This window comes from Orbicella faveolata, unplaced genomic scaffold (assembly GCF_042242905.1).
Source record: "Orbicella faveolata isolate gen_17 unplaced genomic scaffold, um_ofav_v1 contig_2, whole genome shotgun sequence".
Classification (NCBI taxonomy): Eukaryota; Metazoa; Cnidaria; class Anthozoa; order Scleractinia; family Merulinidae; genus Orbicella; species Orbicella faveolata.
This window is the reverse complement of record NW_028301547.1, coordinates 27931032-27954000: the sequence shown is the minus strand read 5'-3', so window position 1 is coordinate 27954000 and position 22969 is coordinate 27931032. Positions and strand designations below refer to the sequence as shown.

The following is a 22969-nucleotide window of genomic DNA, read 5'->3' as shown; positions in this document are numbered from 1 at the left end:
AGTCCTTAGTAAACTCATATAACCATATATAACCAAACTTTAAGCTTGGTTAAATTCCAGAAAATAACTTTGAAGTACAGTGTAATTCAGAACCTTACAAAGTCCTACAGAACCATACATAATTAGATATTCCCCATTGTTTTACATAGTCCAACAGAGCATTACAAATGGGTTATTGACTAAGCGTAAGGTCAAGAAGGCTGGATATTAGCCAAGTTCTTTGTTCTTTGAGGCCAGGAAATCGCACAGTCTTCGCCGTAGAGAACATCTCAAGGACGCAGCGAGCAACTTTTTTCTGCCTTATGTAATTTATAACAAGTCAATAAACTGTTTAGAAACAACAAAAGAAAATAATTAGTTACTTAACTACAACCCCACGGCATGCATTAGATGAAGCATTAATTCGACATACAAACTACTCCTGACCTTGTCAGTGCTTCTACAGGCAAAAAATGTAATATAAATTCAATAGCCAATGTCATTATTGCTGTATAGGAACATGAATTGCTTAAAGCTCAAAAAGTTAAACAGGAAATAGAGGTTCATCTGCTCCGGCCCAATTCGTGGCTGATCATACAATTAGATATTGTGTCCACATTTCTTCCTTCCTCCAAGTTATTGAAAAGTACAACTAGCTCTCGAAAAATCCAGATCAAGTGTTTATTCATTCTTTTAGAATTTTGACTGCAGAAAAGAAAAACTAGAAACGACAGCCTGCAAACCCAGCTTGAAATACAGACACAGCCCTCGGGGGGTCCATATGAGGACATATGAAGCCAGAAGCGCTGAGGCAGTACAGGAACGGTCAGAAATCAACCACCCTATTCCGACACTCCATCCAGACTCATGCTTCCGGTGGATTGTCGCATGGTACTCATGATACCTGCGTGCTGTGTCCAACAGGATAGGTTTCCAACTTGCGAGCACGGAATGACTAGTCGACCTCTCGGCTGCTACCACCCCTCTGGACGTGAAAGTAAAACAAGCACTAAGAGGAGCGCACGAAACTCTCCACCCAGCTTAGGAATGCGTGATTGCCGTCCGCGATCATTCCGATTTCAAAATGGACGTTTTATTAGCTCGTTTTAGCCCTGATCTCGGATTTTTCTAAGAAACAAGTCGATATCTGTGTCCTTATTTACTTATGCCATCGTTACCAGAATTGTCCACAGCCGGGTTGCTCTCAGGAAAGACTTTTCCGCTTTCCATCCCACTGGATTTTTCTAAGAAACAAGTCGATACCTGTATCCTTATTTACTTATGCTATCGTTACCAGAATTGCCCACAGCCGGGTTGCTCTTTCCGCTTTCCATCCCATTGTCCGAGACATTTCTCCGGCCAGGCTCCAGATTTTCCATAATATGGATCCTTATAAGCCACAACTGAACCAGGCTGATGATCAGAAAACTGCCGGGGTTGCAACACCGATGTGCATGTGATGTACGTACTGCACAGTAATCAGCTCCTCAAGGACTAATCTAGAGAAAAACACTGAGGTATTTAGATTAATCATTCACAAAGGGAAACTAAGTTTAAACGTTTTATAATTGCATTTTGTCTTCGGTCTCTTCGTGTCTTATCACAGAGTTTTTTTTTTATGAAAAATGAAACTTATTTACGAAGAGTGTGAGGGTAAATGTGCGAGAGTCATCTCGGATAAAGTAACTGCTTTCCATACACTCGATTTCTAACTCAAGCATTTTAATATAATTTTCAGATCATTGTTCCACGGTACTGGTGTTGAAGCTTTTCTAGGAAAATTAAACATCGAGTTTTCGCTGGCGCTTTGAATTGCTGTTGAGCCCGAAAGTCACTGAGAGTTACTTTCTTAAGAGACTGCTTAGTCTTTTAAAATATCATAAGACCAGTAAAATGTCCAGAAATTGTTCTAGAATAAAGTTCAATCTATTTGCTGATTATATAGACTGAGAAACTTTTACTTACCTCTAAGAAGGCTTTTTCCATTGCCCTGCCTCTCTTATCTGTCTCCGCATACTTCAACACGGTGACTGTATCTAAATGTCTCACCGGTGAAGAAGAAATTAAGGTGGCCGATTGCATCGTTCAGCACCGTTTATCCTGTTTGTCGGTTGCCACTAAAGATTAGTACAGTGCAGTTCTGAAATGTCCTAATTGGTGAGAACCACAGAGCCCAGTAATGCTTGAATCAAACCTTTTGAAGGATCTTTCCATTCTTGTCAAGCGAGCTTTCAGTCTCATGGCTTCAAGAAACTTGTTCACGTGGAATGAAATGCACAATGTTTGAACAAAACTCGCTGTATCCTTTTAAAGCTTCGCTCGCGTTGCTAAAAGTCAGCAAACCTTACGCGAAGTGGATACAGCTCAAACTGAACTAAACGTCGGTTGAGAAATTTAAAAATGAAATTTGGCTTAGGTGCGCATGGACAAAGGAAACTGCGTCGTTAAGTTTGAATTTCATTATCAAATGTGTGAATTTCTCGCGCATAGCAAGGAATTGATAAAAAGTTTTGTAAAGTATCAAATCAGCGTATTTAAGTTTTCATTGTTCATTTGCATAACAGGCAAAGTGTTACTTCAGAGACCACTGATTGCCTCTTAATTCCCTTGGCGTTAGTTTCGTAAATATACTGGTGCATTTTTCATCTCGCTTTTGGCCGCATCGCATTATGTTGACTTTAAAAGCGCGGGAAAACGGGGGATGGAGCCCTGGCGTTGCCACAAGTGTTAGACTCACGTGGTCCAGCGTACCAAGATTCCACGAAGCTCCGAAATCAAATCGCCCGACATTCGGCCTAAGCGATTTGATGGATCGCGAAACAAGGAGACAGACACTTTCTTAACCACGATCAAGCGGTTAAATCTGATTCGAGTATGGAAACCATTAATAATTTGAGAACCCTAACTTCCAACGGGTTTTCCAAAAGACTATCTTAAGACACAAGGTACATACAAATAATTTTTAATACGACAAAAAAGTGTGCATTGAAACCCACTCTATTGGTGGACACCAGCTTAAGTCCCAAAATTTTCCTCCTACATTTACTGTAAAATAAACCTGCATTCAGCGGACACTTCTGTTAAGCGGACGCGGACACCAATATTTATTAAGCCATTTTGTTGCACAAACCTGCAATAAGCGGACACTTCAAGGGCTTTCTACTTGTAAAAGCTCAGCTCAGACTACTTTAACATTGTTCAGCGATATCGTTTCAAAGCTAAGTAGATTTTTCCAGATTGATACATTGATTGGCTGGACATTGTGCTATGAGCAGTCTTTGATCGTACACTGTGTTACACTGAGTTACATAAGGGTTAATAATTAACTATATTGAACAATATGTTAGACACTGCTTAGAGCGGACACCCTGTGTAGAGCGTTTTCACGTGACGTCACCAAATTCTTAAATCTAAAACTAAATAGCCACCAAAGTTTTTGTCCTCATCAGGCATAAGAGGCACTGATGTTATATCTCTTTACAACTTTCCAGCTCAATAGCGCCCAACAAGATAAGCCGGGTTTACAAGCAAAATCCCTACAATCCGGGACAACCTTAATGCGCGGTTACACTCAAAGGAGAAACAATAAACTACAAGGGACCGCATACGATAAACGCTGCCAACGTAGGATCTACAAGAGATCCTTGCGCCCCGAAACATGTGATGTGGCAACGCGTGTTTCGGGGCGCAAGTGAGTTCAAAGTACGGAACTTGATATAGTGCACGGGTCATTTTGCAATTTATGTGCGTTGGCTGTTGGGCTGGCGTTACATATCTTCGCTACACAGTGCTGACGAGCCCCAAGAAGAGCGAAACAGCTGTCCACTGTTGCGATCCTACTTTATCGGTTCTTGTCATGTTGGTGTCTCGAAACGTTTTTCACGTAGTACCAGCCTTGCAGTCTATTGCTTGTCTTCATACCCTCAAAGGGTCTGGAATCAAGGAGAAAGTTAACCCGGGTAGGTGGATTAACCCTGCCTGGGGTGTTTACAAGGGAAAAAGTTAACCCGCTTGCCAGGGTTACCTTAGCACGCAGATAGGGTAACCTGCCTACCGGGGTAACCCTGGATGCCTGGTAAACATGACGAAGAAATAAAAGAGGAAATGTGTGAGTGCTTGGGTAGCCTGTGTGCTAGGGTAACCCGCTTGCTAGGGTAACCCTCTCTCCTTCTAAACAGGCCCTAACTCCCGAACAAAAGACGCCGGAGAGCGGGACATGAATGATATTTGAGGATACTACGGAATCGACGATCTTTTATCAGTCAGCACTGGTTGGTTCATCAGTTGAAATCCAATAGATTTCCATTGTTGATTTTAAGTTATTATCACTCTGTCAGTTTACAAGTGAAAATACAAAAATTCATATATTTGAACGCGGAGAAAGATATGAAGACATCATTGATCATCGTAGTTATATACATAGCTCGCAGTTGTGAAATTAAAGCCCGAAAGAAAAAAAAAATATCAGGCTTGAACGGGATTCCAACCCATGACCTCTGTGATACCGGTGCATGGCTCCTGGTTTATGGTATGGAAACTCTTCAAATATTCCTAAGACTCCATGGTGGCAAATTAAACAGCAAATTAATTGGATTTTGAGGCAACACAGTGGCTCTTTCGTTTTGAAACAAATACCTTCCGTGGTTCAAAGAGGTAAATGTACGTCTCTGACTCTCATAAAGTGACGAAACATTTTTAATTCCCAAAAAAATACCCTTGCACGCCTTGCGTGCTTATGTTCTTGTTTTCCTGACGTTTAGAGAAAGATTTAGAAATTTCACTGGATGATTAAATTTTCAAGAACACTCAAGAAAGGAAATAGAGCGTCATGCGAGAAAACATTTTCAGTGAACTGACGAGCACGTGTAAACAGCTGCAAGTTTCAAATAGCCTGCATAGCAGGCGTATAAAGCGGAGGGGGTGGAAGAGGAGGAACAGAATTTGTGCAAAAAAAAAAAAAAAAACGGAGGAGTGGAAGTTCTCTTCCTCCACCCTCACCTCCTTCCCTTTATACGCCTGCTCTTCTTCCTCCCCCACCTCCTCCCCTTTATAAGTCTGCTATGCAGGCTAAGTTTCAAGCAACAGTTAATTCATTCTGCGAGAAATAATCAACAGATCTAATTGTATCACCTTGTAGAAATCTTGAGCTCCTAATCTAAAATGTTAAATAGAATCTATTAATAATAAATTTACTCAAGAGTCAGAATATGACTAATGTCAGGATATTACTTACGAAAAACTGTATCATTGGATAATGCAATTCAAGAGTTTTCATTAGCTTAGCCATCATGGGTTATGAGCTATTATACCATGCTCTACAAATATGGTAAGCCTACGCCTGAAGTTTTGGGGCGTTTTTATTTCAGTCTGGTTTTCTATCATTTTGGGGCGTTTTTAATAAAACAATTATTCCACTTGTGCTTGTTGGATAAGAGATGATTATCTACCATCTCATGTCCAACGCAAGCTCGTGGAATGTTGTTAATTAGTAGTGATATCATCACTAATTCAGGACACTTTTAGGAAGTATGGCTTGATGTTTTGCATGGAGGTATTAATAATAATTTCAGAGATCTGAAAAGGCTTGGAAGCGAGAATCACAAAAATTGTACTTAATAGTTTTTGCAAACTTCTTTAATTTCCAGTTTCAATCATGTTACCCATGATATGGAGAGGAGGAGAAAGAAGAACTTTACCTAACAGTGTTACCTACATTTACGGCTACAGTTCAGACTCGGCTTTCTTATCCCTAACACTGACACATTTATTTCCTAAAATATAAAATCTCAACGGCTTAAGAGCCCACTCCAATTTAGAGGGATCTATTCCTATTCTTGTTGATGTCACCACAGTAATGTCTTTCATTTGGTAATCCTTGTCTTCTTCAATCCAGAGTCTTTCTGAAGTAGAGATATCTTCCTTGTTGAGATTAGCTTTTTCAATGCAAAGCGCTTGACAAAGTTTTGAGGGTCCATTGTTTAGTTCATGATCTTTCAGCTTGCTACCACCGTCCCGTCGACGCACCCCTCTAAACGATTTCATGCAATTCATTCCTGGAATGCAATTTAAAAACATCTGGCTCAGCGAGAATGCTTGTTTGTCCAAGTTCCAACTTTTTATAAGCAAGTCTCAATCATTAGGAAGGCTTCTGAATATAGAATACAAAAAGCACGAACAAACCAGGACTCATTTTACACCAATGGAAACCACACATAATGGCCTTGTTTGTTAACAGTAACGACTATTATTAGAGATTAAATGCACTAGGCTGTTAAAGGGTGTTATCATAGGTTATGCACTCTTAAAGTTCAATCTCACTGAAAAGATCAGACAGAATATCTAAAATTCTGCTTGGTTCATGAACAAAACATTGAAAACAATCGGTCATTACAGCTTGTTCCCCCTCAGCAATTTTTAATGCTTCATTTTTCCAAGCACATTTTTTGTATGAGTGTAGGTACTAAGTTTTAATTTTTGGTACTTTTTTCTTGACCAAAATGCAGTAAATCCCTGTGACAGTGTCCCTCTTAAGATCACAGAAGCACGACAGCTCACAAGTACTGTTGCTTCACTCTGGTTTCTGTACCATGACGTGACTAGAAGTAAAGTTACTCCCTCCTGGAAGGGATTCTAGACCACTTGCAGACTAACCCAGCATTTTGTTATGTTGTGCTAACAGCTGACACTCATGTACACTCCTAGAGAACTGAGACACTGAGGGTAGACTTTTTCAAGGAATTTTTACATGGTTGTGGGTAGTTGGCAAGGATGACCTTGCACTCCTCTACCTTGTGCTCTTCATAGTTGAGTTTTGAGCATCACAGTCATGCGGATATGTGCAAGTCTATTGTGAGAGTTGCCTAAAAGCACAAAACAGTTGTCCCAGCCAGGGCTCAAACCTGGACTGCTTTCAAGACTAACCCTTGGGTTTGGGGGGATCATGTGTACTAAAGGCATCTGTAGTTGAGTGTTGATCAGTACCCTCGATGGACCCTTGATCAATACTCTATCGACACCTCAGTGGACACTTGATCAACATTCCATCGACATCTTGGTCAAGAGCCAGTCAAGGGTTGACTAATTTTCGATCGATTCGTATGAGTTGGTCAACATTCGGCTGACTATTGAGCAATAATTGTTGATCAAGTGTTGATAGAGTGTCAAGTGTTGATCGAGATGTCGATCAAGGGTAGCTATCGAGAGTATTGCTCCACACTCAACCATGAATGCCTTTGGTACACAATGATCCGGTTGGGGAATAGCAGAGCAAATAGGAACACAAAGACAATAAGACATTCATGAGGACTTTCCTATAATCCAATTTGGGGTAAAAGTTGTATTTGGAGGCAAAGCAAACTACCTATGGACCGGTCCACGGACTCCCCCTACAGACCCCCTGTACAGACCACCCCCGAAAATATAATAATTTACTCAGCGGAATAACAGATACAAACAAGAATAAACGGCCTAAAAATATATTTCCTTAGCCAGATTGAGCCACGAATGGAAGGTAAGAACTTTCCTTCTTACCATCGACATCTTCTTACGCTGAAAACAGCTTTTAGGCATTTTTTTTTGGGAGGGGGGGGGGGGGGGTGGGGTGTTAAAAACCCAAGTCTGTTACATTTGCACAGTGTAACACTCCAAAAAATCACCGACAGGAGTCTGAATCTACTAGACAACCCATTAGCGAAATCTTTATTTATTAATTTTACACTATTTTAGGGTGGTCCGTATAGGGGGGTCCGTAGGGTAGTCCGCGGACCGGGCGTCAGTGTTTTCGGGTTACCCCTAGTTATGAACCCACCCTGAAGCGGCTCCAAAGCTCTGATCAACACGCAAGCACCAGGTTCTTGACTGGAGATGTTTAGACAGTGATACATTCCATAAATGATGTAGACATACGCTGTTCCAGGCGCCATGTACACTGGTTCAGTGCGAGCAGTCCGTTTACCTCCAAACGAATGGCAAGCTTTATCAACCTCGCCCAAATACCCCTCAGTCTCCACGATTCGTCCACAAAGCACTTCGCCATTATCAAGAACACGATAAAGCAACTTTCCCAGGAGTTGTTTGGCTAAGACTTCAGTTGGACGGTCGTAAAAAGACCTGTCAAGTTTGGTCAAAGGCAGACCATTTCTCTCGGACTTTAGTTTGGCTTTCTTAGAAGGCGAGATACTTAAACTATCGTTGTAGTCTGTTTGGAAATAAATGCTTTTCTCGCCTTCTCCTTTGATTTGATCCGAGAAGTTTACCTCTTCACTTTTGGCGCTTTGCGTTTTGTGATTTCTTTTTATAGTAGCTCTACGAGCCGCCATGTTGTTTCCTTGACTGTGATAACTTATGTAATTCGCCACCAAATGTCCCCGGCTGGGCGCGCCCACAGATTAGGGGGTGGGGTTGTGCATTTGTTTTGTACCTCAAATAACTGCAAAGGTGAAAAGTTTTCTAAAATTGCTTCTTTTATTGCTGAGTATCATATATTTAATAAATAGTTTCCCTCATTTACAAAATTTTCCTTCCACAACGAAAATTCGTTTATTAACAGAAGCAAAAATATTTTACTCGGAAATAGTCTACCATCCAGTTAGGAGTATGATTATTTTAATTCTAAATCACGTGATAAAAGTAGCCGAAATGTCTGGATACATCTTAAGACAAATGTAGCATTAAAAACTCTCATACAATATATTTGTAACTACAGCTGAACTCCCATTAAGTGGCCGCCCTTGGGAAAAATAGGAGGTGGTCACTTAAGGACATTTGCACGAAAATTTTCCAACATTGATTTTTTTCTGAGACTTTTACCACTGTAAGATGATGAGTTAGTTATGTCAGAAATGTAAAAAAAAAAATGGGGGTTCACCGACTTCATTTTGGAGAAAACATGCCCAGAAGAACACCCTAAATCTGAAAAAATCGGGCTTCGTTAGTGAATAAGGCCATAGTGTCTGTAAGCCCAAAAATATTGCAATTATATCTGAAGTGAAATATTCTCTGCCAAATATTGTTCACGTGGACCTATTAAGTGAATTTAGTCAACTGGTGAGGTTCCTTAAAGAACAAGTTCGCATTTAGCAACCATAGTTTCACGTGCCTTGCAGCTGCAAGATGGCAGGATTCGATGTCATGTGAGAGAAATCTTGAATTTTTTTTTAACTTCCCACATTGATTTTTGTTCATTTGTGGACAATGTGGAGATAATTGTAAATAAAATCTGTTTCTGGAAAGAAAAGTAGGGGTCACCAAACATCAAAGATCAGTAAATCCAGGCAAAGATATAGCAATGGCCACCTGCCCTATCATTGTTCATTTACTTACTTAGCACGCACTCTCGTGTGCAGTAAGGATACGCAGAAGCAATTAGCGCAAATGTCCTTAAGAGGGGTTTGTGAGCTTTAGATGTTTTCCAGCTCAGGTTAATTTCTTAGTGAACATGGAATCACCTCAAGGCAGTCATAATAAACATGTGTTTGAATGTTTTTATCAGTGGTCAAATTCTATTTCCACCTCTTACCTGCCATCATCTTTTCTAAAAAAAAGCCAAAATACAAGTATTAAATTTTTGGGCAGCCGCTTTAAAGGGGTAAGGACAATAGCGGTCTCCCTCATCGGGACAACCAAAAGGTGGCTGCAGCTGCTTAATAGAGGTTCTATTTAGAGTATTTGACTGTCAACAATTTTGGGGACTTTGATGACTGACCTGTTGCTTAACAAGGGGTGGCCACTTAATAGGTGGCTGCTTCTAAAATACAGGTTCAATTGTACAGTACACAAGGACACTGTTAAATACATGATATTAGCATAAATCAACTATTACACAATAGAAATCGAGAGTGAATAATCTAATTGTTTTAGTACAAATCTACTAGTCATTCAAAACTTAATCTAAATCCTCTTCACGGACACTTTGAAAACGCCAAGAAGTGGCCGTCATTTTGTTAACAAGGGCACACTGCTACGTTACTCACTATCTACAACAGAATAGATAGTGAGTAGCGTAGCCAATCAGAGAACGGCATTCATGATAGAATGCTAGTAGATTTATACTAATCTGTGATAGTGAGTAGCATAGCAGTGTGCCCTTGTTAACAAAATGACGGCCACTTCTTGGCATTTTCAAAATGTCTGTGAAGAAGATTTAGATAAAGTTTTGAACAACTAGTAGAATACTAAAACAATTAGATTATTTGCTCTCGATTTCTTTGCGTCATAGAAACCTTCAGCTCACAATCTAATTGTTTATTGGACATCTGGCGGTAGTCTATGGGGTTTTTTCTTTGTTTGTGGCACGTTCCTGCAGCTTGGTCAACAAAGTTTCACAGTCATCAGCAACTACAAGAATATCTTTGTTTTGACCATACACAAATCCTTCTTTAACAGCATTTTGAATCTGAGGGCAAAAAAGAAACTAAGATCAATGGCAATTATATTAATTTGTTAATCCTGAAACATACATGTGTACACATCAACATCATTGAAAGAGGAATGTTTTCCACATACCCATTCTATCAAGCTTCCCCAATAATTAGCTACATTTAACACTCCTATTGGTTTATCATGGAGTCGAAGCTGATACCTATAACAAACATACAAAAACAGTAAAATAAACTCACACAGTTGATTGAAGAATGTACACAACCAAGATAATAACTGGTACAGATAAAATTATAATATAGTTTATGCTGAAAATGTTTACAATAATGTTACTCATTATTATGTATTACATACATTCTTACATACATATAAAGATATAAAGACAGGAGGTAAATGTAACTCGAGTTTCATGCACTAAGCAGTCATCAAACAACTAACTAGTCTGATGATCGCTTGGTGCGTAAAACTCGAGTTACATTTACCTTCTGTCTTTATATCTTTACATTTTGCTCTGCATATTTTTTGTATAGAACACTCTTAGGATAAGTGAAACAATTCATTCACTGTTACACAGCAATTTTTCTTGGACAATTCTGTCCAAAGGGGAAAAGCACAATGAGGTTAAGCCTATGTAAGGCACCAACCTGGGAAACAAGGCCAGACCACAACACCGGGAACTCCGTGCCCTACTCTTTGTAATGAGTTTGTGGGTTCTCTCATGTCCCCTGCTAACTATGTAACACTGAAAATGCAGGAGACTGCAGGGCCTATGGTTTATAGTCCTTATCTGGGAAGACTTGAATGTCCAACCATTTGCAGCTGTATTTACCAAGGTAGCACAAAGGTAGACCCCGAGTGTTGGTCCGGTCTGGGGCTTGAACCCTCGACCTCCCATACAGCAGTCTGGTGCTCTACCAACTGAGCTAACCAGGCGGCAGTTGAATATCATACCGGGGTACATGTATATTCTCACCATGTGATCATTTCAAGAAGTTCTTCAATGGTACCATAACCTCCTGGCAAAGCTATCAGTGCATCAGCCTAGAAATGAAGTTAAATTTTAATTATATTCAATAGTTTCATTATACAACAATAAATTATTTATCAAAAAATACTATTAATTTGACAAATTTCTACCAAACATTTTAGTAAGAGACATTAAATATAATTATTATAAAATATGTTGTGGTAACATTTAGATTTATCTTTGTTTCAAACCAAGTTGACTTTTATTTTTCAATGGCTTGTGATAGTCATTGTATAATTTGAAACAAAGGGAACTAGAAATCAAACTGGTTTGAAAAAATTTAAACCCATAATAAATATTTTACCACTGACAACACATGTGCAGATATCTTATGAGTTGCTGTATGTTTCCAAATCCTACAGAGGTGAGTAAAAAGTTGAAAAGTAAGCAAAATATGGTACTGTAAACACTGGTGGATAAGCCGCACTGGTAAATAAGCCGAACCCCCAAGTTTGGAGCTCAAATTTTGGAAAAAAGTTTTTGGAGAGATACCAAAATAAATCAAAAGTGGAGTCTTAAGAAAGATGTTCTACATGTATAGAAGCTTACATTTGTTGAATGTAAACCCGCATAGGCTACCAAACTTGCAATTTAAGCCACAATTTTTGTGTACTCTGGTATAGTGTTATGAAGTTCTTATTAGTAAATGTTATACAGACTTATAATTTTTGATGAAAAGTGTTAATTTATGCAACTTAAAGGCAGAAAAGCCTCATCCCCATTTTGTTACAAAAATTTTGAGTAAAAAGGTATGGTTTATTCACCAGTGTTTACGGTATTAAAAAACCCAATGAGATGTATAAAATACTTTTTGGGTTTGCGCAGTCAACATATTACCTATAAGTACTTATGAACAGAGATGTTCACATACAAAATTGATGGAAAGAGGATAGATTGATAAATTAATAAAATTCTTCTCAGTATCAATAGCCACTATACATCAATAACCTTGATGTTACCTGTTCTAGCATATTTCTTTTTCTAGTATGCATATCTTCAACCAGCACTGTCTTACCAATGCCCTTCAAGTGTTCAGAATCTAAAATAGTAAAACAAGTTACAAAAACCGATTTTCTGTAACCCTATCTAAACTACCCGATTTTTATTATTTTTATTTTTTGAGACTAGATTTTTATCTAGCATCCAAGTTATAGAAAAGCTTCCATTATTTTTGGAATTTTGAGTCAAATAATTAAATCATGAGTGAATGAGTCACTTTAAGGAACAAAATTCATTGTATTCTAGTTAGCCTGAATATAAAAGTGATTCCATTACCCTAAATGGCACACTCAATTAGTAATCAGCCTTGAGCAATCTGGTTATCTCAATAGTACTCTGGTTAGTCTAAGTAATGCCCAGGTTTAAAGCCTGAATAATGCTCATGTTGGCCTGTTTAAGCTAGCTCTAGCCTGCGTATAAAGTGCTCCCACTAGTTCAGTTCAGATTTCAGTGGACTAGTAAAAGTTCTCATACAAACCTAAGAACTTTTCCTGCATTCAATTTTTGCATGACAGCAGCATGGCAACTAGTATGTTTGTATGTTTGTTGCATGGCAACAAACCCTTCACTTGTATAGGAATGCTTGCTATGCAGGCTAGCTAGGATAGCTCTGGAATTATCATGGTTATGGCAACATCAGACATTATACTTTAAAGACTTATTTGAGTTTTAACAACTACAACAACAACAACAAAGCTATATTTTAAACTCAGTTATTGAATATAGCACACGAGGTAAATAAAATTCTTACTCTTCAGAAACAAGTAGTAGGAGTTATTTGTGCTTAACATCTGGAAGTTGTGGTCCTGTGACTAGGCTTGTAAAGACTTATTATTGTTATTTAATACCTCCTGGATTATTACATGTATGTATATAAATGTATATGTAATAAATATACATGTATAATAACATTACGGTAATCAACTTTGTAGACACATTGCCAAATAGAAAAAAAAAATTAACCAAAAAAGATCTTGTTTTGCACTTCACAGTCTATTTATATACACAATATAGTCAGTAGTAACAAATTCTCAAATTATTAGTCAAGACATTTAATTTTTAAAGCTTAAGGCTGAATTTTATAGGTTGAAACTATCATTTTTGCTTGGCTTACTTCTCGTAACAAAGAACTCAGGGAGAAATCCAGTAACATCACAACCACCATCAGCTACAGTCTTAGCTACAGTTCCCATGAGTCCAACTGATCCTCCGCCATATATCAGGTTAATCTTGTTTTTCACCAGGCATTGACCTAGAGCTGCAAATGATGTTAAACTATATTAACAACCAACAAAATATGAACAGGTGTGTTGTTTAGAACAAAACAGCTTGTCTTTGAATACATTTTGCGTTTTAAAAGACTTAACTCTACCAATGGTTAATATTGAAAAACACAATATTGTTGTCTAGTTTTCGGCTGATTTTTTTAATATTACTTAGCAACCTTTTTGTATATTTTTGTTAGACAGTCAAGAGTTGATCCAGGATTTTTCAAGGGGGGTGGGTGGCTGGTACTTTGGGGTTACAGACTCAATGGGGCATCCTCCCAAAACAGTGTAATTTGAGATTTGGAACCTACCTGAAAACTGTTACACCAAAAATACTAACAATACCACAAACTAGAAATTACAATGAGGTGCCTGCCCAGAGTGTTTGCCTTTATTTCTGCTAAAATATTCACAATTGTTTTCTTTTTTTTCTGCTTCTCTAAAAGACGGTGCTGGCTACCCAATCCACGCCCCAGGAGGTACTCACAGTATACATGATGACGGGTCTGATGGAGCTTCATATTGTGAACCCAGAAAAATATATGAGCCTGAAATTTTACACCCCCCCAAAAAATACCCAGCATCAAACTGTCTTAACCAAAACAATGCAAGAATTAAATACGTCAATACTGATTTATCCAATCAAACAGACTCTTCTAATACATGATCTAATGAAACTGGTATGTCCATTAATGTCTCTTTATCCTCTCTTGTCTGATCATAACAAAAATTTCACTCGGAGATGTGTATACCCAAAAACTACACATTTTTTTAAGAGCTAACAAAATACGCCACAGATCTCTTGACCCCAAAAAATACCGAGGGTGTAAATTTTCAACCCCCAAAAATATGTTGGACTCCCCCGCTCCCCGTCATGTATACTGTGAGTACCCCCCTCCTAAATCTGCCCTTGGACAGTGGGCAGTATTTTCTGTTGTTCCCAATTGCATCTTTCTTAGGAAGAAAATATGATTCTTCCTGTTTTCTTTTCAATTGTCTTTTTTTAAACACCTTTTGTAGCACATTCTGTAGTCAAAAGATTAATTTTGTCCTACAATAATGCATAAATTTGTAGTCCCTAATTTTTCTTTTATTAGTTATTAATTTGCAATTTCGGTGGCCCTAAGAAATTAGCAGAAATGCAACTCTGTATATTCGAGAGTAAAAAAACTTTGTTCGTAAACGTTGCATGTAAGCTTATGTACGCGGCCAGTTGCCGGGTATTTTGAACTCAAGCACTTTACAGATTGCTTGTGTATTCTGTTCATCTTTCGTTGATAGACGGCGGGAGAAAACCTAGATGCTCTACTTTGTTTCAATTTCTTGTGGTTGGGAAGGTAGATGTTTCAAAGATTGTGTCTAGGTTAGTGGGTTTTCAACACTACAACTTCAGCCAGCCTAATATGTTCTTCGGTAGTTCAACAAATCTGAACAAATTCAAGTTTCACAGAGAGTTTCAGGACTGCAAGACTACGACGACATCCCCATAAAAAATCTCAGAAATATATAGTAAAGTTACATTATGTTACTCGAAACAACTTTACCTCTAGCGCTTTCCTCAAACCTCGGATCATTTCCTGAGCTAGAACCACAAAACACAGTAACTGTCTTCAGCGACATGATCAACGTAAAGTCAAACTTTGCCAGGCGTCTTGGCGTCCTGGTATCTTCTTCCCAGGTTCCACTCTAGTTTCATTTAAACCGCTGACCGCTCTGGCCATTTTGGCGAGCAACATCGGTCTACAAGTTTTTCAACAAAAATTAACATAGCAATTTCTAGAATCTGTATACCTCGTAATGAATCGATATCCAGGTGTAAGAAAGAAAATAGACTTAGATCACTCTGAGTGAAACTAATAGCTGCTAGTAGTTGTTCAATGGATGGATGACGCATTCTGCTGAATAACTTATTATTCAAGGGCTAAAAATTGGGAGCCAAGAATACTTCATAGTGATTTGGCCGGTGAACATGGCAAATAGTTTTATCGACCATTTGAACAACTCAGCCCAAAAGAAATACGACAACTACGATGGACTCACCTGAAATAAAATGTTTCAGGTGAGTCCATCCATAAAATTTTTTTTTTGGATATAGTTTTTTCAATATTTGCCTTTCATAAATTCCTTTTAATTTTCTTCTGCGACCGAAAAGGGCTGAAAATACAAAGAATTTTATATCTTATGAGCGGGGCTTGGCGGTAATTATAATTATCAATAAATTCGCGTTATATACTCATTTTGACCCGGCAGCGTGAGCGATCATCCGTAACTCGGTCGATACACCTCAATAATTCACTCCAATGCAACAAATAATCGCCGAGTCTTTTAACCATTAACCAAAGCTTTCCCCGATCCCTGCCGCGATGATGCAAAAGAATTGTTTCATACTTTTGGTGGAGTCTGTCGAGTTAAGCCCTGGCCAAACGGACAAGCAAATAGACGCAAGTTGAAAACTTATGTCCACGTGCGACTTCGTTTGGCCAGACCTGGCGTGCATTTGCGTTGACTTGCAATGACTTGCGCTCACTTTGGTCAAGATCAAATTTTCACCCAAGTCGACGCAAGTTTTTCACCGTTTGGCCACCCATTAATCCATTACACGGTATTAGCCAATGAAATACAGGATATGTCTGCCTTGAAATGTGTTCTTTTTTTTGCGACTTGCGTGTACTAGCGCGTGGCCTACTACGGCTAGACGTAGGCTAACTAGCGAGGAATCTTGAGAGTCCGTTTGGCCACCCAACGCAAGTCTCTACGCAAATTCAACTTGCGGCTACTTGCGACTTCTTGCGAGTCCGTTTCGCCAGGGCTTTATGGATGTTTCCTTCACCTAAAGCACAGTTCCAGCTTCTAAAGTACTTTCTTTACTCACACGAACAGCCTTCGATAGACGCACTCAAAGCATAAACCAGATCTTAATAGAGGCCCGCATTTCAGTTTTTGTCTCTTATCAGTGGAATTTTAAAGCAAATCAACAGGAAGACTGTTGAAGTTTAACCCACAGAAATAATAACAGAAAACCAGTACTGGCAAAAAAACAAAACAAAAACTAAATAAATTAAAATAATAAGAAAAAAAGGGAAAAAACGTACCAATAACAACAAAAAAAAGGCAACAAAAAGCGAAGCATCACAGCCAGGTAATAAAAAGTACAAACTGCTTTTAATTCAAAAGCAAGAATGTACAAACTTAGCAACTGTCTCTTGAAGTAAAAATGATGAAGCATCTATCAAACAATTTAAAAGTAATACAGCCATACAATCTTGAAACAGATCTGCAAGTTTGACTCATTTTCACATGAATATAACCTCTTCAAGTGTCCCAGTAAATTTCTGTTAGTAAAACGTTCTGTTTGTCTTTGTTTCCAAAATTGTACCAGACTAACGGAAAGAAACTGTCGTTTTAGGACTTTTGAATCGAAAACTGTTTCCTTCACTGAAATGTTCTCTTCTTTCACCGATGCAACTTGAGCTACTATGACTATCAGACTGCAAACACGCAGTTATTTTTCGATTATGTTGTCCTTGAACAGAGCTTTCTTTCCTTACGCACAAAGTTCACTGGAACCAAGTGCAAGCTTATCGAGAGGAGCTCGAACTTGATCGGCTGTATCTTCGTCGTCTCGGCGGAGATCGACTTCTACTTCGTGATTTCGAACGAGAACGGCGTCGTGGTGATGGTGAACGCGATCGTCTTCCCGCCCTGAAAGGACCACGGAATCTGGCGGGCGGGGATCTTCTCCACGCTGGCGGCGGAGGACGGCGCCGTGGGGGAGGTGGACTGGGACGGCGAGCAGGTCTAACGTCGCGAGGCCTCATGGGGTGTACCATCTGAGTTGTGATCTCCTGTCCATCAATCTGTCCTCCGTCCATGTGCTTCAAAGCGCTTTCCGCATCCTCAGCCTCGTCATACTCCACGTACGCAAATCCCCGAGGAAGAAAATTAAACCGGTCCATAGGCAAGTCTACTGACTTCACGTGACCGTACACGCTAAATATCTCGAACACATGATCCTTAGTGACGTTGCGTGTGAGATGCGCAACGTACAGCTTAGTGGGTTTGGGAGTTGGGCTTCTTTTACGTCTCCTTGGCGAGCGCGAGGAGCCTGACGAGGACGACGAACGCGCGCGAGGTGCACGTTTCACGGGGCTGGGTGACTTCGACACGGATTTCGAAACTGATCGTCGCGTGGGCCTGGCACGAGGAGGCGGAGTGGGTGACTTGGTGACTGGAGATTTCTTGGGTGACTTTGGGGGAGGAGACACTTTAGGCGACTTGATTTTAGGGGGAGGGGGAGGAGCTTTATCCTTGATTTCTTTGGGTTCCTTTATGACTTCTTTCACTTCTTTTGTCTCTTTTTCTTTCACTTCTTTCTTAGCCTTGGCTGTCTTGTCTTTTTCACCACCTGAAGGGAGAAAAGAAAAGAAAAATAATTTTTTGAACACATTTTGAACCAAAGGTGAGTCCAGTTGTAAGGTAAAGGTAAAGGTAAAATCTTTATTTAGACACGGTATTTCCTTCAGGACTATACAATATTTAATTTAAATAAATCTAACTACCTAACTAATTTAATATTGTAAATAACTACTAGTATAAGAGAAATGATAAAAACCTGCTTTACAAGGAAGCCGTGTATAAAAACAAAATAACATTTATATAAGACCACTGTCAAAATCATAGTTCTTCAACTTAGATTTAAATTGATTAAGGGAGAGCGATTGTCTAATATTCAAGGGCAGACTATTCCATAGTACAACTCCGCTGTAAGAAAGACTTCTTTTACAGTAATTAGTGTGGGGCTGTGGGATAGCAAGCGTACCATCACTATCTCTTAGCTTATAAGTCAAAGTATCGGAACGGAAGACAAAGCGTGAACAAAGATATTCCGGAACCATATTATTTACAATCTTGTACATCATTATTGATTTATTAACAAGGCGTTGACGATCCAGTCTAACCCAGTTGACCATCCTCAACAATTCATCAGTATTACGATCGTAATTTGAAAAAGTTATGACGCGTGCTACCCGATTTTGTAATTTTTGTAACTTTTGAGAAAGAGTTTTAGAACAGGATCCCCACACCGAACTGCAGTAATCGAGATGAGGTTGGACTAATGAATTGTAAACGGAAAGTAAAGTCTTATATGGGACCGAATACCTAATACGTTTAATGGCGCTAATGCCAGAAGCAATCTTTCTGGAAAGCTCATTGATATGACACTCCCAAGTAAGATTTTCATCAATGTGTACACCTAAGGATTTAACAGTCGAGACTCGTTTTATCGGAAACTGGTTGATATTAGCAGTAGGATTCACTGTAAAATTTGAAAGCCTTCGCTTGGAACCAATCAGAAGGAATTCTGTCTTTGTCATATTTAAAGTTAGTTTGTTGGCTGCAAGCCACACACGAATTCTCTCCAAGTCAAGATTAATACAACTATTTATTTCATCAACGTCACTACCAACAAATGTAATACTAGTGTCATCGGCGTACATCCTCGGTTGGGAATGCTGGAGGCAATTAGGCAAATCATTTATATACAATAGAAATAACAGGGGCCCAAGAATCGTTCCCTGTGGAACACCACAGCGAAGGAACGTTTTGGACGATTTATTCCCGTTTACAAGACACGTCTGGGTTCGGTTTTTTAAATAAGAGCAGAACCATTGGTTTGTGGAACCCTGAATACCATAAGCTTGTAATTTTGAGAGAAGAATAGAGTGATCCACTGTAACGAAAGCCTTCTTAAGATCTAAAATACAACGGCATTAATAAAGCCACGATTGATGTTTAAAGACCAATTATCAGTCGCTTCAATCAATGCAGTAACTGTAGAATGAAGCGAGAGAAAACTGGATTGGTGTCTACTGAGAAGATTATTTTCATTTAGGTAATGATACAACTGATCATAAATATTTCGCTCGAAAACCTTGGCCACAACCGGGATAATCGAGATCGGTCGATAATTAGAAGGATCACTCCTACTTCCTGCTTTCTTAAAAAGAGGCGTGATTCTTGCATTTTTCCATTCATCAGGAAAAATACCAGTATCGATCGATTGATTGAATATCAGAGCGAGTGACCAGGAGATTAAATCTGGACATTCTTTTAGAAGTCTTGCTGACACAGAATCGAGACCTGTAACCTTTCTCTTGCATAATTTATTTAGGTGGGACAAAACGTGTGATTGAGTCACTCGCTGGAAACTAAAACAATTGCTGGTTTGGTAAATATATTCATCGAAAGAGGTGCCGACTTCCTCTATATCCCTGGACAGTTCGGGACCGATTTCTGCGAAAAATTTATTAAAACCCTCTGCGATTTTGGTTGAATTTGTTATTCTTGTTCCATTGAGCTCAAGCTCATTAATTGCAGCTTTACCCGATTTGCGGCGTGTCACCTCATTGATAGTTGTGAAAGGGATCGTTTTGTTCCAAATCACAAGCTGGTGTTGGTGTTAAATTGTTTCAGTGATTCAAAATCAATAATTCTTTGACTGTTTTGAATGCTGGCCATTTCCTTCCAGTTATTTTAGGATTTCAAATATTTCCCATGTGCCACCGTGTTTGTTTTTGCCAAGGTTGATGGGAAACTATGACATCAAACCACTTACAGAGATATCAACTTAAAACACCAGGATCAATTAATGAGAACCATCAGGTATGCTGTGGAACTTGAACTGCTTTTCAGCAAAGATTCCCTTTAAATGCAACCTGGAAAGTTTTTGTTCTACAGTTACAAGGACTGGAAAGTACTGTGGCTTTTGCCGAATACTAGAAAGTCAAGGCAATTTGTATCAATTCAAGAGGAAATTGAATGTTGCTGAGGCAATGAGGCAGTTAAGTGATAGTCATGATGGAACAGGCAAGAGGAAAAAAGTAAGGTATTTGAAGTCTGGACAAATCCAGAGTCCCGAAAAATGAGGGAAAAAATTCCAGGTTCAAGAATTTCAGAAACTACTGTATTCAAGATATTTCCTGATTGATTGATTGATTGATTGATTGATTGACTGACTGACTGACTGATTGACTGACTGACTGACTGATTGATTGACTGACTGACTGACTGACTGACTGACTGTCAATTCATTTCAATGTGGCCCTTTTGAAAGCAAAAAACCTATTACCAAAAGAGACCCTTGTCAAAATAAACATAAATAAATTTAAAAAATATAGTAAATAATTACAGCTAAAAATTTTATAACAATATTAAAAATTTAAAAAAAAATAAGACATCCTCACCACTACTAATGCTACTTGACCTACTACTGCTCCGACTTGAACCACTGCTTGATCCTGAACTGCTGCTTCTACTACTGCTGGATCCTGAACTGGAGCTGCGACTGCCAGAACTTGACGAGCTGCCAGAGCTTGACGATGAACTACACCAGAAACATAACAAAAGAATGATATAAGTGTGAACAAGCAATACACTGTAGCTGTGCAGAAGTTCATAGTTCATGTATTACATGTATATGATTTCACGGTGCGTTCCTTTGGATCAGGATCCAAGATCACTCGGTTTATGGTGCATCAAAGGAACTGTCAGATGAATCTGTGACCAGAGTGGACTCATTGGTTCCTTTTGATGCACCATGATCTGAGTGATCTTGGATCACTGACCAGAACTGGTTCACCCCAAAGGAACCCATCCTTTTAGCCAGCCTTAAATTATTTTATAGTGGATGATACCTCTGATAGCAAAAAAAAAGAAAAAAAAAAAAAAATATTCTGTTTAAACCAGCCAGAACAAACAAGAAGACATTAAGCTAAAGGTATACAGGCTATGTTTTAAAATATTTCAATTTTTAACACCATTTTGACCAATCATAAAACTCATAAAACAAATTCATACAAGCTGGGCATTATTTGGGAGTTTCTTATATTTGCAGCTTTAATTATGTTTATAGGGGAGTAAACTAATCTCCACTGCAGTATAATGGCTGTGGTTACACTCATTCAGCAAACATCTACGTCTCTGCAGGTGTAGAGTTTGTTGAATCGCGTGCTGTAAACAAACAGTGAAAGGCTGTATGTTGCCCGTAATTTAACCTCAACTTTGCCATGACCAGCGCGTTGGAGAGTTAACAAGACTCTAAGCCATAATTTCAATTAGCCATAATATCTAAAAAGACAGAATAAATTTCTAGATTTAAGATGTCTAAAAATGCCGTGTATGACATTTGCAGACTGCAGCCGATGCGCCTGGTTACTACATTTAGGCCAACATAGCGCCCTGGTTCACCTAAATATCACTCAGGTTAGCCTGTTTACGGTTAGCTCTCGGTAATGGAAATGGGAATACGATTTCAGTTAAAACGTCTGCGGTCTGCAGTCTGTAAAATGTCATACACCAAGGAAAATGGCAGGAAGGAAATGAAAGTTCACTCGAGGGTTTACTTCACCTGCTGGATGAACGGCTGCGGCGTCGACTTCCCTTCGAATTCTCTGTAGCATTTTTTGCACTTGCTTTGCCTTGCTCCCCTTTGGCTTTATTCTTTCCTTTACTTGCTTTACTCGACTTTACTGGACTACGGCCTCGGGTACTAGAAGTTCGCTTCTTTTCTTTGTCTTTGTCTTTGCGAGGTGCAGGAGAGCGCGAGCGTGAGCGACTTCTGCGACCCCTGAAAAAACAGCGGGAATTAGAACGAAATTAAAGCAAAACCATTCTAATACGGGAATAGAATAATTTTAAAACATCTTAAGGTGCATGAGATAGATATGAAATGTTTAGTAATAGCAGGATGACCGAGGATTTTACAAGAATCTACTTACATTTTGATAACTGCAAGTCAAAACAGCCAAGATGGCCGAATCCAAGCGCTTCACTAGATCCCAGGCCCTTACGTTTGTGAAGAAAATAAAATAAAATAAAATAAATAAATGGCGGGCCCTCTGGCACATTGAACAATCCTTCAGATGTATCAGTCACTTCGAGCCTCGCCAACCTCCAGGACTCCTGTTGGAGCTTCTTGGGCAACCCCCAGGTGATTGACATTTTGAATCTTCATTTGGTCAAATTCCAATACTGTAAATCCTCGAATTAGCGCCCCTTCTATCGGCCGAAATTTAAAATAAGCGCCCCCCCCTTGAATAAGCGCCCCCTCCCCTCCCTCCATTTTGTGGACGAGTAATGAGACAACAAAGGGTGTATAGTTTTCGTCATGTAGTATTAGATTTCTACACTGTTTCAGTTTGTGAACATGTTGAACACGTTAAGTACTAACAGTGCCGCGATTTAAACTTTAGGATCAGCTTTTTATGTCAGTAAACAGCTTATGTTGGTGTTCACGCGCAGATCATGTATTAAAAAAATG

General features: G+C 39.1%; 3 protein-coding genes across 3 annotated transcripts; all 3 read right to left on the bottom strand.

Moving 5' to 3' along the window:
- Positions 1-4651: 4651 nt before the first annotated feature.
- LOC110063405 (uncharacterized) lies at positions 4652-8335 on the bottom strand. The gene is made up of 2 exons (XM_020770388.2): positions 7787-8335; positions 4652-6032 (listed from the first exon to the last, which is right to left on the bottom strand). Exons 1-2 carry the CDS (start codon positions 8295-8297, stop codon positions 5701-5703), a joined length of 843 nt encoding a protein of 280 aa, XP_020626047.1. The 5' UTR covers positions 8298-8335; the 3' UTR covers positions 4652-5700.
- Positions 8336-8423: 88 nt separating this feature from the next.
- Positions 8424-15327, bottom strand: LOC110063413 (uncharacterized). Its single transcript, XM_020770398.2, has 6 exons — positions 15195-15327; positions 13497-13640; positions 12343-12422; positions 11330-11397; positions 10483-10558; positions 8424-10372 (listed from the first exon to the last, which is right to left on the bottom strand). Exons 1-6 carry the CDS (start codon positions 15268-15270, stop codon positions 10244-10246), a joined length of 573 nt encoding a protein of 190 aa, XP_020626057.1. The 5' UTR covers positions 15271-15327; the 3' UTR covers positions 8424-10243.
- Positions 15328-16793: 1466 nt separating this feature from the next.
- Positions 16794-22585, bottom strand: LOC110063493 (uncharacterized). Its single transcript, XM_020770488.2, has 4 exons — positions 22428-22585; positions 22058-22276; positions 20895-21034; positions 16794-18055 (listed from the first exon to the last, which is right to left on the bottom strand). Coding segments are annotated over exons 1-4 (1188 nt in total). The 5' UTR covers positions 22430-22585; the 3' UTR covers positions 16794-17228.
- Between the last annotated feature and the right edge of the window lie 384 nt (positions 22586-22969).

Excerpts from the sequence above, each read along its gene's own strand:
- LOC110063405 (XM_020770388.2), bottom strand. The coding sequence starts at position 8,297 with ATGGCGGCTCGTAGAGCTACTATAAAAAGAAATCACAAAACGCAAAGC. Across the intron at positions 6,033-7,786 it reads AGCTTTGGAGCCGCTTCAGG|GAATGAATTGCATGAAATCG; the intron begins GTGGGTTCATAA and ends ATTGCATTCCAG.
- LOC110063413 (XM_020770398.2), bottom strand. The coding sequence starts at position 15,270 with ATGTCGCTGAAGACAGTTACTGTGTTTTGTGGTTCTAGCTCAGGAAAT. Across the intron at positions 13,641-15,194 it reads GTTTGAGGAAAGCGCTAGAG|CTCTAGGTCAATGCCTGGTG; the intron begins GTAAAGTTGTTT and ends CATCATTTGCAG. Across the intron at positions 11,398-12,342 it reads AAAGAAATATGCTAGAACAG|GCTGATGCACTGATAGCTTT; the intron begins GTAACATCAAGG and ends CTTCATTTCTAG.
- LOC110063493 (XM_020770488.2), bottom strand. Across the intron at positions 21,035-22,057 it reads CGCAGCCGTTCATCCAGCAG|TTCATCGTCAAGCTCTGGCA; the intron begins GTGAAGTAAACC and ends TTTCTGGTGTAG. Across the intron at positions 18,056-20,894 it reads GTCAAGTAGCATTAGTAGTG|GTGGTGAAAAAGACAAGACA; the intron begins GTGAGGATGTCT and ends TTCTCCCTTCAG.